Source organism: Hemiscyllium ocellatum, chromosome 34 (assembly GCF_020745735.1).
Source record: "Hemiscyllium ocellatum isolate sHemOce1 chromosome 34, sHemOce1.pat.X.cur, whole genome shotgun sequence".
Lineage (NCBI taxonomy): Eukaryota > Metazoa > Chordata > Chondrichthyes > Orectolobiformes > Hemiscylliidae > Hemiscyllium > Hemiscyllium ocellatum.
Window position 1 is genome coordinate 33,216,932 of NC_083434.1, and position 15,138 is coordinate 33,232,069.

The window sequence follows — 15,138 nt, forward strand, 5'->3', positions numbered from 1 at the left end:
GGGAGGTCATGTTGCAGCTGTACAGGACATTGGTTAGGCCACTTTTGGAATATGGTGTGCAATTCTGGTCTCCTTCCTATCGGAAAGATGTGGAACATGAAAGGGTTCGGAGATGATTTACAAGGATGTTGCCAGGGTTGGAATATTTGACCTTTAGGGCGAGGTTGAATAGATTGGGGTTGTTTTCCCTGGAGCGTCGGAGGCTGAGGGATGACTTTATAAAGGTTTACAAAATTATGAGGGGTTTGGATTGGATAATTAGGCAAAATCTTTTCTCTGGGGTGGGGAAGTTCAGAACTAGAGGGTATAGGTTTAGGTGAGAGGGGCAAGATATTAAACCTGCTAGAGGCAACTGCCAGAGGAAGTGGTGGACATTTGCAACAATTAAAAAGCGTCTGGATGGGCAAATAAATAGGAAGGGTTAGGCGGGATGTGGGTTGGTTGCTGGCAGATGGGGCTAGATTGGGTTGGGATATCTGGTCGGCGTGGATGAGTTGGACTGAAGGGTCTGTTTCCGTGCTGTACATCTCTGTGACTCTGTATTGCTTTATGTTGGAATTAGAATGCAACTGCAACAAATAATGATGTGATGCAAATTTTTGATAATGATTCTTTAATTTTGACAGACTGTTAATGAAGAGTTGGAGGCTGTGAAAAAGGATCTTAATGGGCGACAAACCCAAATAATGTCAATTAATAAACAACTCGTTGAAGTTCAGGTGAGTCGAACATATGCAAACACTCAAATTGAAATTAGTATTTTAGAATTTTTGTCTCAATAAATCTCGATAATATACCTGCATTTCGTCGTGACTGAATATTTGTAATTGTTTTTTGATACATTATCATGAAGGATTGTAATCGCAAATTAATGGATGAAGTGGAACAGAAAGAACAAACAATTGTGGATTCACAATTATTGAGAAATGAAAAAGAGGAGAAGCTAAGATCCCTTTCTGAAAATTTAATCAGGTAAAAAGTTAGCCTCAGGCTCATCTGTTGCTTTCTGGTTTGTGTTTTGTGTATAGATTGCTGGAACGTGTTTGCAGATAGTTGTAATTAAACCATAAGCTGGAGGCACTGACTGGTACAGCTTTCTATTTTTCTTCCACAAGACATCAGACAGTGTGTTCTCCATTAGTTTGAGTGTGATGTTGTGAGACATCTACAAGCTGTGTGGCTAACATTTTATCTTCATAGCAACTTTAAGCACTGCTGGGTTTTGAATATACCTGCCAGTTTATTTGCAACAGTCAATATTTCTGTGATTAAACATTTAAGGAAAACAGCAATCTAAATTCCTAACTTCTTCCAAACTTCTTAGTAATGCTAGAACCCAGGAACACCAGAAGCTTTGTGCTCAGTTCTGTTGGAATGGAAATACCTTGTTTGACATGCTTATCTCCTTTGCATGGTTAAGACTCGCCTCAAATGGAGATTTTGATGTCAAGAAATAGGTCCAGAAGTACACTTTTTCTTCCCTGTGGTTCCTTCTCCAACCTCGAGAAAGTAGCAACACTATTCAGGTGCTTTGTTTCCAAGACAGTATTGTGGGTGAATGTGATACAGCCCTGAACATAGCAGAGTGTATTTATTCTATCCAGTCAATAGTGCCAGTTAGCTCAAGGTAAACTAATCTAGAAATTAGTTAACTTATAAGGTAGATGGAACTTCCAGTTCAATATTTTTTAGTTTGAGGAATGGTAGAAAATTTGATGTATCTCACTGGAATAAATCATAAATGCTTTATAAAAATAGTTGTTGATTTACAGTCAATTCTATGCTATCTTTCAAAATAACAAGCAAATCTGCGAGGCTGACGTATGAGATCATAGCATCCAATATTGCATTGAATGTTTTATCCTCAGGCATCACTTTCGTTTTACTAAATGTTAGGCATGTTGGAGGAAATGCGACCTGATTGCAGGGGCAATTAGTGAAGCTGAACATAAAGAAGCTATCCAGCATGAATACACAATATTTGTATAGTTTAATCATTTGCATAACCTGATAGCACACAGCTGGCTGAAAATTGAATTCGTTACATCCACAGAATTTCTTTGTTCCATAAAAGCCCTCAAACTTGAATAAAATTCTTCGAGGATGCTCATAAATTCATGTTGGCTCCATGAGTACTTTACTTCCTAGTAAAAAGTTCAATTTTCATGATGGAAGACTGGCCATATTTTTCATTGATCAGAAACTGAACTAGACTAGTCGTATGAAATGTTGTGGCTACAAGAGCAGGCCAGAAGCTGGGAATTCTGCAGCACCTCTTGGCTCTTCAAAGCTTGCCTGCCATCTACAAAACAAAGTCAGGAGGGTGATGTAAAACTTACTTCCCATTTGCTTCAATGAGTTCAGCATCTTCAACACTGAGAAATCTTGACACCATCTCTAGGACAAAGCAGCCCACATGGCTGGTACCACGTCCATGTGTGAGGGAATGATTGGCTGAGTGTACCATCTACAAGATGCACTGCAGAAATTCCCCAAGGCTCCTTAGAAAGCACCTTCAAAAGCCATAACCACTACCATGTAGAAAAGACCAGGGTACCAGATATATATGAGACCTGTTGCTGGATCAAAATGCTGCAAATCCCTCCCTGGCAGCCTTGTGTACCTAGAGCAAATGAACAACAGCAGATCGATAAAATGGTGCACCACCATTTTCTGGAGAACATTGAGGGGCGGGCACTAAATGTTGGCCCAGCCAATGAAACCTACATCTCCTGAATGATTTTGAAAAAAGTCTCCTTGGCAACCACAAAAAGTTCAGATCATTTGAGGCAATTGTTCATTTTTATATGTAATATTCTGAATATTTCAATAGACCACTATTGCCTTTTCCTGTTGGCTTGTAAAAGTAAATGCCCCAATTTCTCATGCCTTGTATTAAAAACGATTTAGCATGGTGAATGGAGGGGGAGGAGTCCTTTCTCAAAAATAATGAGTTAGCAATACGTCAAAATAAATCAGCATTTTAACAATGTCAATGAGAAGGTGAGGTGAGCGTTTAATCAGAATGTCTTTTTTCTCGAACATTGTTAGAACATGGAATCTTTGTCTAAGGGAGCAGTTGGGGCTTACTTCAGTGCATCTTATAAAGGGAAAGTAGATTAAATTCCCAAGTGGAGAAATGTATTAAACTGGGTATGGAAGTGTGATCAAGGTGCTGGAGCTCAAACAAAGAACTGATACATGGTGGATAAACCAAATGGCCTTTTTGTATTCTCAAGGTCTTTGGCTCTGTCCAAACTTTATTTCAATGCTGGTTATCCCGACCTGTTTGTTTAAAGAGGATAAGGCTTGTCCCAGAAGTAGTGCTGTTATCCATCAAAGTCATTAGTCCTAGCCTGGCCCCAGAGACCTGAAGATATAATTGACACTGGTACTTCAGTATGGTGAGGAGGGACTGCTGCACTGTTGGAAGTGATGTGTCTAGAATGAGATGTTAGATCGAGGCCTCATCCACACTCTGAAGATCATAAAACGCTGTTTAAGGAAGAGAAGTGGAGATGTGCCCAATAAGTTGGCCATTATCTATTGGAAAGTAGATGAGAATGAAAATAATGGGTCATCTGGTCACTATTGCCCCACACTTAATGGCTGGACCACCAGTTATATACACATTCCTTCTCCAAACTCCTCTTTCCTTTGATCCACTTTCCCAAACTCCTAACTACTTACTTTCTCAGTTGTGTAATCTCCTGAGAGCCAAAATAAAATATAACAGGGCCAATTATGCAAAAGATACTCTCAAAAATCACTCTCTGACACTCCTCAGGTGATCAAAACCAGTCCAGAAGATCACAATAGCCAAATATTGCCTTTTACTCGTTACCTAGTATACTTATTTATCTCAATCAGTTTTGCTTAAACAAGTGCTCTGGATATTAACACAGTTTGGTTTGTGAAACTTAGAGTTCAAATTGGCTGCCATATTTCCTACATCAAAATAATGACTATAATTCAAATGACACAACACCAGGTTATAGTCCAACAGGTTTAATTGGAAGCACGAGCTTTTGGAGCGCTGATCCTTCATCAGGTGGCTCCTTCGATTTTTTTAATTTTGTACACCTCAGTCCAACACTGGCATCTCCGAATCATAATTCACATGTTAATTGACTAAAGCTCTTTGAGATGTCTTGAGAGTTTGAAAGGTGCTATCTGAATGAAAGTCTTTTTAATCTCCATATCAGTGTACTGTATTAGCCACAATTCTCACAGGAATGTGTTCTCAAATTTAATACTGGGTCACAAATGGAGATTTTATGAATAAATAATTAAAAGGTTGGTCAAAGAGAGAGACTTAAAAAAGGGCCTGAGAAGAAGGCACAGGCAGATCAAGGAAAATCATTTAATGAAATCACTTCATGACATCTGCAAGAAAGGAAGCTTGTATTTATTTGTCGGAGATAGCTGGTAAACCTGTAGCCTGAGCAGTTGCGGTATTATGCACTTTACATTTACACATATTTACTTTGTATTTGCTAACCTTAGTAGTGAGTGAACTTCAGTGAAATTGCTTTTGGTTTTGAATGCTATTTAATGCATCGGATGCCCGCAGGCTTCATAAAGTTATTGATGGCCATTAAGTTGCTGAAACATATTTTTCAACAGTACTCAGCAGGAATTGGAAAATGTAAAGAAGGAGCTTGATGATTACAAAACACACCTTCAGAAGACGCAAGAAGAGACTGAGAGAAATGAACAAAAACTTGTGGCTGAATTAGCTGACTTGAACAGGACTAAAGAGTTTTTGGAAGAGCGCTTAATCGAACTCATTAAGTATGATGCAACAATCAATAAATTTTTTTATTCCAATGGTTAAATATTATTTGAAATATTTTTATAAGGTACTTCAGGTCTAACAATGTTTGTTAATTTTATTTATTTCATTGATATACATTTCATTCAACTTGTATATACAATTAGAATTTACTGCTTTTTGTGGGAAGAATCTAGGATACTATATTTTAAACTTTGCCCTTAGGTTTTTTTTTGCATCAGTTAAATATTGTCAGTTCTCTCTGAGCAGTAGATGTTCATAATTTTTCAGATTGCGTTCTAATATAAATTAGTGCTATACTTTGAACTGGATTTTGCCATCTGCAATGTGGCTCAATGCTGACTTCAATGTATACTGCCCACAAAAACCGCGCAGTTTCTGCCATATGGATTTTCTCTTTCCTGAATCAGTTTGAACGTGACACTAATTTGAAGAGATCTCCAGGTATTCAGCAACAATTAAGTCATGGCAGGACAAACTGGGCCTGTATTCTTTACAAATGAAAAGAGATTGATGGAAAAGCGCAGGAGGTCTGGCAGCATCTGAAGAGAAATCCAAGTTAATGTTTCGGGTCCTGTGACCCTTCCTCAGAACTGAAGCCTTAACTTTGATTTATCTTCACAGATACTACTAGACGTGCTGTTCTGTTCTTGGAACCTCTGTTTTTGTTTCTGATTTATAGCACCTGCAATTCTTTTGGATTTTAGTCTGCATTCTTTAGAGTTTTGTGAAATGAAAGGTAAACAGGGTAAATGAAGGGAAGCTGTTTCCATTTGTGAGTCTAGATTCATAACATTGTACAGCACGGAAACAGACCCTTCAGTTCAACTCATCCATGGTGACCAGATAACCTAAATTAATTTAATCCTATTTGCCTGCATTTGGTCCATAATCCTTTAAACCCTTCCTATTCATGTACCCCCAGATGTCTTTTAAATGTTGTAATTGTACCAGCCTCCACCACTTCCTCTGGCAACTCATTGCATACACACACCACCCTTTGCATGAAAACTTGCTTTTTAGGTCCCTTTTAAATCTTTTCCCTCTCACCTTAAACCTCTGCCCTCCAGTTTTGGACTCGCCTAGCCTGGGAAAAAGACCTTGGCTATTCAGCCTATCCATGCTCCTCAAGATTTTAAAACCTCTATATGGTCACCCCTCAGCCTCTGATGCTCCAGGGAAAATAGCCCCAACCTAGTCAGCCTCTGCCTAGAGCGTAAACTCTCTCACCCTGGCAACAAGTTTGTAAATCTTTTCTGAATCCTTTCAAGTTTTGGAACATTCTTCCTATAGCAGGGAGACTACAATTGAATGCAATATTTCAAAAATTGCCTAAGCAATGTCTTCAACAGCCATAACATGACATCCTAACTCAAATGCTCAATGCAGTGATCAATAAAAACAAGCGTACCCAACCCCTCCTTCACTATCCTCTCTATCTGTGACTCCACTTTAAAGAAAGACTGAACCTGCACTCCAAGGTCTCTTTGTTCAGCAACACTCCTGAGGACCCTACCATATGTATAAGTCCTGTCCTAGAATAATTGTTGCAACTTAAAATTAAGTGGGATGACTTTTAAGACCAAGATGGGAGACATTTATTCCTCTGAGGTAGTGAATCTTTTGGAATTGTTTGCTCCAGAAGTTTTTGAAAGCTCAGTTTTTCAGTATATTCAAAGTCAAATTTTTGATTATTAGTGGTGGTAAAGGTTGTCGGTATAGTGTTGTTAAAAGACATTGAAGTGTTCAGCCAGCCATGATAGTTTTAAATCATTAAACAGGCTGAGTGGGCTGAATGTTCTCTTCCTGTCTCTATATTCATCAAGCAGAATAAACAACTAAAAACCAAAAGAACTGTGGATGCTGTAAATCAGAAGCAGAAATTGCTGGAAAAACGTAGCATGTCTGGCAGCATTTGAAGAGAAATTAGAATTAATGTTTCAGATTTAGTGATCCTTCCTTAGAACTGAATAAATAATTAATTACATTGATCTGTTAAATAGAAAGCAAGTAAAAAGCCAGAAAGTAAAGACAATTTAAAATTTTACAGACGACTAAGTAAATGATTGAGCTATAGGAATAAGGAGAAAGCCGAAGTATTTTTTAAAATGTTAAATACATATTTGTGCCAGACACTGTTTCTGTGCTACAGTTCAACAGCCTAGCTTTTCAGTATTGTAGGTCCAGTGTCAACAATTTTTGTGAATGTGAGATATATCCATTATACATTAAAAAAAATTACTTTCAAACAAAGGTAACTTTTTGTGAGCAGTATGGTGGGCCAGTGGTTAGCACTGCTGCCTCACAACACCAGGGACCTGGGTTCGTTTCCGCCCTTAGACGACGTCAGTTTGTGTGGAGTTTGCATATTATTCTTGTGTCTGCATGGGTTTCATCCAGGTGTTCTGATTTCCTCTGACAGTCAAAGCTGAGCAGATTAGTGGGTTGGCTGTGCTAAATTGCCCATTAGTGTCCAGGGGTGTGTAGGCTAGGTAGGTCAGCCTTTGGAAATGCAGGGTTACAGGGATAGGGTAGATCTGGGTGGGATGCTTTTCAGAGGGTTGGTGTAGACTCGATGGCCTGCTTCCACACTAGAGATTCTACGATTCTTTACAGAAAAATTATATTGTGATTTCATAATCCCATGTGTAGTTCCTAATCATTTACTTTTTGCTTTGTTAACATTTTAATGAAAAGTAATTTTTAAAAAATCAGTGATTCTTTTTTAATCTTCTGATTTGTTGTCTGTAAAAATAACTCCGTTTGATTGGCTGCTTACGCTGACTAATTGCCTTATTACTATTAGCCCTTGATATGGTTCCACGTTCAAATTGATCTCCAAAAAGTGAAATCTGTGCCTTTTACAGGAGACCAAATCTTTCCAGACATTGTTTTGCAAGATAGGCAGCCAATGAAATCCACATCAGCAATACTTATGTTTCTTTGGTCATAATACATTTTGCAGACTGTTTTTTTTTAAATTTCTCAGAGACAAGGATGCCCTGTGGCAAAAAACAGATGCATTAGAATTTGAACAAAAGCTCCGTGCAGAAACCCGCTGGCTTGGTGACAAGGAGGTTCACCACTGTCTGGATTGCCAAAGTCAGTTTACATGGTGGTTACGTCGGCATCATTGCAGGTAAACCTTTAACATGATTTAAGTTGAGATCTTTCAGTGGCTCAGCAGAAAAAAAGTACTATTTAGGATTTTTGACTTTTACTCTCAACGTTCACACAACTAAGTGCAGAAGTGCAAAATCGTAACTACCATTTTCAAATGAGATTGTTGACCCCTTTACAGTAAGTGAATGGAAAATCTAGCTCATGTAGCTTCCTATGTCAGGTAGGACTTATTGGAGGATCGTTCAATAGTAGTTCTGGTACATAATTCACTGCTACAGCATTTAGGATCACACAGCACAGAAACAGACCCTGCGGTCTAACTCGTCCGTGCTGAGCAAGTTTTCCAAACTGGACTGGTCCCATTTGCCTGCATTTGGCCCATATCCTTCTAAATCTTTCTCTATTCATGTACCTGAACAATTGTCTTTGAAATTTTGTAACTGTACACCTGCATTTACCACTTTCTCTGGTTCATTCCATTTGCAAACCACCCTCTTCCACTCTATGGAAAAGTTTGCCCTTTAGGTCCCTTTTAAATCTTTCTCCTCGCATCTTAAAATTTTGCCTTCTAATTTTGAATCCCTCACTTAAATGTGTGTCGCCAACATGGCAATGCATACATCATATTATTCTGATTAATACTCATAATTATGCTTTGGTTATTCAGCCTAATGCTATTCACACGTGTGGGACATTCTGCTGTCTGAATCAGAAGATTGGTCCCAAAACCTGAATGTGTCATCTGTGCTTCCATTTAACTACTGCACTGTGGAAGCATCACGTTGGAAGTGTAGGTTGTGAGATTGGATAATACCTGAAAACAGGAGTAAGAATTATGATAAACAGCTAACCCTCACATATAGCTTCTGAAACAGGGAAGAGACGCACTTTATTGTCTGCCTGCCAATTCAGATGATCACAACATGGAGCCAGCAACATGTTGCTGGTTAGTGGCTGTACAACTCAGCAGGGTTTGCAAATTCATGAAAGGCTACATTGAGTTCAAACTAATCTGCATTGCTTAAAACTAGTCTCCACCTCTTAATGAGCAAGTGCATTTTGACTGAAGCAGATGCTAAAAGCCGTTCTAAACATGGATTTGACCTGGACAAGATATAAGAATGGCATAACACGTCAGAGAGCAGGCTCCAAGAGTCTCTGAAGCAGTACTGGCAGACTTGGCATGGGAGGTGAAGAGGAGGAGCGATGTCGACCGACCTCTCAGAAGGCATTTGGACCATCTCGATGAAAGACTGTTGCCTGGAGTCTAGCCTTGTGGACCTAATGCAGTGACAGCAAAAAGTTTAATTCCCTCGCATGAGTGGAAACTAAATCGGGTAGCTTCAACGGTCATATACACCAACTGAATCAATCATTGCTTCATGCACCAAAGCCCCATCTTTCACCAAGCAGCAATCTCTATCTAAACTCCTTCTTTACATTCATTACTAACTGTGTGAGGGTGAGATTAGCACTGTTGCAAATCTTGTATCCACATGAAGTTGCTTGCACACTCTACCAGACATTCAACCGTGATAGCCACATCGCTCATGCACTATGCTCACTGATCCTTCCTTCTCTCTTGCAGGATTAGGTGTTGCATAACCAGAGGAAGCAGCACCCTGTATATGAGGACAGGAACATCTGTAAGACCTTACTTCGATACATGTGATGTGCTTGCCATGATTGAGACTATAAGCAGCAGAGGTGCCGTAAACTAATTCTCTTTCTCTCATCTTGCTTTCCCTCTCATCCCCTGATCTCTACTGATTTATAAGCTGCAGACTGGAGGTTTGCACTTCCTGCCTTCCCCCACCACAACCTAAACCTTGAGGTTTGGTTCTCTCAAATATGCATAAACTACATGTAAAGCCACTGTGGAGAAACAAGAAGGTAGTTAGTAGGAAGAAATGCCATCAGTTGCTCTTGCACCTACATTCACTACTCAGATACTGGCATGTACTTTAGAGGATAGCTTAGGGGTGCCCATTCTGACACACTAGTCAAGAGTGACCTGCTATTCGAGCACAAGACAGGAATCGTTTAGGGGCTAGCTCCCTGGTGGACTCTAGGCAATCTAAATGAAGACTTTAGCCTACAGAAGAAGACTAATAGGAATGCAAAATGAAACACATTGAAATGGAGTACATGTTGCAGGCACCGTTTCAGATGTTAAAAAGCACTCAATGATGTGAACAATTGAGTGCTATCAAACCGAGTTTTACAGTTACAGCCTTTGGCTGGACTTTAGTCCCCGAGAAGCAGCTGCATTCCCACCATATTTCCGAAACCCATAGGAACACAAAGCCTCCACACCTACATTAGTGACAACTGCTTCAGTAACAACTACATTATACACATGCGTAATTGAAACATCCTCATTGTACCACTGACATCTCCACAGCAGTCTCACCCACAACCAATTAGCCATTTCCTAGTAACCACATCAGTACGGGATCCACATGTTCTGTTAATGATATCCACTTTAGCGAATTACTCATGAAAAGACACTGGATTTCAATGTTCCCATTGTCTTAATTCCCAAAAAACACGAACCACGTTAGTATTCCCATGTCACAATGCATTCATCAGTGACGCTTACCTTCTCTGTAGTAATTACCATATTATGATATTACAAAGACACATCAATGATAACTTGGATTACAGACTTACCTGAACATGGATTTTAGTTGCCAATTTTCAATATCTGTTTTTTAACTTTAGCTACTAAGTCTTTATTTTAAGGATAAGGGGCAAATCAGGGCGATGTTTGTTTGAAGTTCACAGAAACTAGGACAATTAATTAGAATATAACAAAACAATTCTTATAAAAATGTGTTCCAGTGGAGAGAAGTTTGCAGGGATGTAAAGCATTTTAGAAGTTAAATACATTCCTAATTTGTGTGAATGAAATACACTGTGAAATACTGATGACTGAATGTTATGCTTAAACTGACACATCACCAGCATAGCGTAATTCAGTTATTATTTAAATTCTGACAGAAACATAAAACAGTTGATGTTAAAAGTTTAACTTCACAGCTGAATTGTTACATTGCAGTTGTTGTATGCAGTTTTTTTTTCAGAAAGCTTTACACCTTCGGCTTTTAGGTGCACTTCATTTTGTCTTCCTTCCTCAAGAGATCACCACTATTCCACATAAAAATTGTCCTAAATGTTCAAATCATGATGCACATTTTCAAACCCTGTGTTTTACCTCCATTGTTTGCTTACTTGAGTCATCTGAATGTTTGATCAGTGACGTACTTCACACTTGTGCTTGAGCATGCTGCTTAATATTTGTAAGTGTTATTGCATTTTGTGGCATATGAATTAGGAATAGAAATAGGCATTTGGCTCTTCAAGCTTGTTCTTCCATTCATTAAGGTCATGGCTAATGTCTTTATGTTCTGAATTCTGCATTTTCATCCACCCATGATAACCTGTGATGCCCTTGTCTAACAAAACTCTATCTACCTCTGTCCTGAAAATATTTAATGACCTGGCCGCCTCTATCTCCTGATGCAATGTTCCAAAGTCAGACTGCCTTCTGAGGAAAAAAAAATTCTTATCTCCATCCTAAAAGGGTGATCCCACATTTTAAAACTGTTCCATAGTTCCAGGCAAACCCACGAATTATCTTTTTTATATCCGGCTTTATCAAGATCATTCTTATAAACATGAATGAAATTACTCCTCGCTGTCCTAAACTGCAGTAATAATAAGCATAGCCTGTCCAATCTTTCTTCTTAAAACAACCTGCTCATTTCACTTTCAAGCATCTACTTCCTCATTAGCCACATCTTTTTATAAGATCCTGGGATGAAATCCTTCAGGACCTAGGGACATGCCAAATAGCATCTCTGTTAGTTTGCTCAATGCTTTTTCTGTAGTGGTGTCATCAAAGTTCTTTACCACCTCCTGGTTGAGACATGCTACTGGGATGTCATTTGTACCCTCTACAGTGAAAACAGAATTAAAATATTTATTCACTGTGTCTGCTATTTCTTATCTATTAACTCCCCATTCTGGCCCTCTAAAGGAACAAGGCTCACTTTTCTTCATCTTTTCCCTTTTAGATACTTAGTGAAAATGTTGGTATCATTTTTACTTTTGTAGATAGCTTTCTTTCATTATCTGTTTGTCCTGATTGTTGTTTTAGTCATTCTTTGCCATTATTTGTACCCTGACCAGTTACCTGACCTGCAATTCATCTTTGTGCAATTGTATGCTTTCCCCTTAGGTTCATGGCTTTCTTTAAAATGTCTTTCGTTAACCAAGATGGTGGTTCCTCCCCTTAGAATTATCTTTGTAGTGGTATTGTATTTATTCTGAGTATTCTGAAATATGCCCTTAAATGCCTGCTACTGTTTTTCTACTGATGTATATCCTAGTCTCATATCCCAGTTCACCAGCTAGCTCAGCTTTCCTGACACCACAGTTTTCTCTTTTTAATTTCAAAATACTTGTCTTAGACCCACTCTCTCCCTTTCAACTGGTGATATAAAATTCAATCCGATTATAATCACTGTTATCTAGAGATGCCTTGACACTGAGGTCATTAGTTTCTCCCTTCTGTGTGTAAAATCTCTTAAGTTTTTTAATACCTTGGGTCACATTGCCTCTCTCAAGGTGCTGGAAGTCAGTTCTTATAAATGCATACATTATATTAGCATCATCAATGTGTATGTTTCATGTGTTATCACTTCAGTGTGTGTGAAAATATTACTGACTCTACACCAGACACAATTTGAAATCATATTTAGACAAATGAGAATCAATTTATTTACTGGTCAAAAATCAGATTTTTATTTACCTGAAGATTCTGGAAAAATCTGAGAATTTGTATCAATTTTGAAAATAAATCCCAAGTCTGTAATCATTTATAAAAATCATGGGAGGTAAATAGGTAACCTTTGAGTCCATCACCTAATTGAAGTTACATAGGTTGGGTTGTAGGTTCTGAAGCTTTTAACATTGACCAACAATCATTAGTCATTTTTCTGCTGCTATCTCACTATTTATCAAATAGCCGAATTCAATATCGCAAGTTGTTTTACCCCATAGAATGTAAAATCCTAATAGCATCCTTATTGATCTTATCTGAATTATGTTCTTTGAAGATACTGACCTCCATCTGAAACTACACAGACGATTTTACCAATGATCTGTACAAGGTTAGAATTGCTTACTTAGCAAGCAAGTTCATTACTGATGTCCCGTAACTCACATTAACTCCTGTTACAACTGAAGCAAAAGAAAACTCCACATCAAAGTACATATCTAGTGATGTGTGTCTTGGTGCTACCCACAGTGTAAGGCCTTTTCTAAAATGGTTAAATTTACAAGATTCACATCTGTACAAACCACATTACTGATACTCATGTCAGATTTTGATATAATTGACACCACATTAGTGCAACCCAGATTAAAATTGAAATTTAACAAGCTACAATAAATGATACCACATCCTTGACTAAGGAGGAGAAAAAAAATCCGAATTCTAATTTACTGATGTGATTCAGATTCATCTCCTTTTATTTACGGATTCTACAGAATGGCACGCAAACACAAATTAAATGGTCCAAAGATTCTTTGGAAAGCTAATAAAGCATGTGAAGTAAGTACGTGTACAGTAGCAGGTAATTGTGATGGGAATGTGATGGAATGTTTGGCAGGTAGGGGTGGAATCTAAGTGAGCAACGGCGAGTGCAGCAGCTAGGAAGGGCAGCACCTGGTTGATGGTGTAATGAAACAAGTGAGTGAGGGGTGCAGATGGCACATAAACAGGTAGAGGTGTAAGATGGCCATGCAGCTGAGGAGTAAAGTGGCAGGTAAGTGGGTAGGATGGCAGATGGATCAAAGAGACAGGAGGATTAGATTAGATTAGATTACTTACAGTGTGGAAACAGGCCCTTCGGCCCAACAAGTCCACACCGACCCACCGAAGTGCAACCTACCCATACCCCTACATTTACCCCTTACCTAACACTACGGGCAATTTAGCATGGCCAATTCACCTGACCTGCACAATTCACTGACTGTGGGAGGAAACCGGAGCACCCGGAGGAAACCCACGCAGACACAGGGAGAACGTGCAAACTCCACACAGTCAGTCGCCAGAGTCGGGAATTGAACCCGGGTCTGTAGCGCTGTGAGGCAGCAGTGCTAACCACTGTGCCACCATGTCGTCCACCAGTGGTGGGTAGAATGTTTGGCAGCTGGGTGAGGGATAGGAATGAATAAGGGGATTGGCCGGAGTCTTGGAGAGAGGAGTTGTGGGTAGTGGGGGAAGAGTCAGAAGGCTGCGGATTGTCAGTTGTCCAGTGGTGTATGCTTTTTTTAATGTACCCCTTCATGGGATGAGGGCATTATTGGCTAGGCTAGCATTTGTTACCCATCCCTAATTAAACATCAGCCACATTTTTGCAGAGGTGGGGAGTCGCATGTAGGCCAGACCAGGTAAGGATGACCGTTTTCTTCCCTAATGAACCAGATGGGTTTTTCCGACAATCAACAACATGGTCTTCATTAGATTCTTAATTCCAGATTTTTATTGAATTCAATTTCCACGACTTTCGGAACAGGATTTGAACATGGGTCCCAGAACATTAACTGGGTCTCTGGATTAACAGTCGAGAGTGTGGCGCCGGAAAAGCACAGCAGGTCAGTCAGCATCCAAGGAGGGGCTGAGAGATAAATGGGAGAGGGGCGGGGCTGGGGGGGAGGTAGCTGGAAATGTGATAAGTAGATAAAGGTTAGAGGGGAAAGTGATAGGGTGGAGTGGATAGGTGGAAAGGACAATGGACAGGTCAAGAGGGCGATGCCGAGCTGGAGGCTTGGGATTGGGATAAGGTGGATGGAAGGGAAATGAGGAAACTGCTGAAATCCACATGGATGTCGGATGTAAGTTGAATCAGGAGCTGAAATTGGCCTGTCGCAAAGATGTTACTACAGTTGTTATGGGGGATTTCAACATGCAGGTAGACTGGGAGAATCAGGAGGGTATTGGACCTCAAGAAAGAGACTTAGTGAAGTGCCTCTGAGATGGATTCTTAGAGCAGCTGGTGTTGGAGCCGACCAGGGAGAAGGCAATTCTGGATCTGGTATTGTGCAATGAACCAGAATTGATCAGGGACCTCGAAGTGAAGGAGCCATTGGGAGGTAGTGACCATAATACAATAAGCTTCAATCTGCAATTTGAAAGGGAGAGGGTACAA

At 39.5% G+C, this 15,138-nt stretch overlaps 1 protein-coding gene across 4 annotated transcripts in view; it reads left to right on the top strand.

Annotated features, from left to right (window-relative positions):
* The window catches only part of fyco1a (FYVE and coiled-coil domain autophagy adaptor 1a), a 184,700-nt gene that overhangs the window by 47,185 nt on the left and 122,377 nt on the right, over positions 1–15,138 (top strand). For 3 of the 4 annotated variants that reach the window (XM_060850197.1, XM_060850196.1, XM_060850198.1), the window contains 4 exons: positions 627–719; positions 854–972; positions 4,627–4,794; positions 7,785–7,934. In XM_060850197.1, the coding sequence (XP_060706180.1) occupies positions 627–719; positions 854–972; positions 4,627–4,794; positions 7,785–7,934 (530 nt within the window). Of the gene's footprint in view, positions 1–626; positions 720–853; positions 973–4,626; positions 4,795–7,784; positions 7,935–9,506; positions 9,626–15,138 lie in introns of all 4 variants that reach the window. The other variant, XM_060850199.1, reaches the window with a different exon arrangement.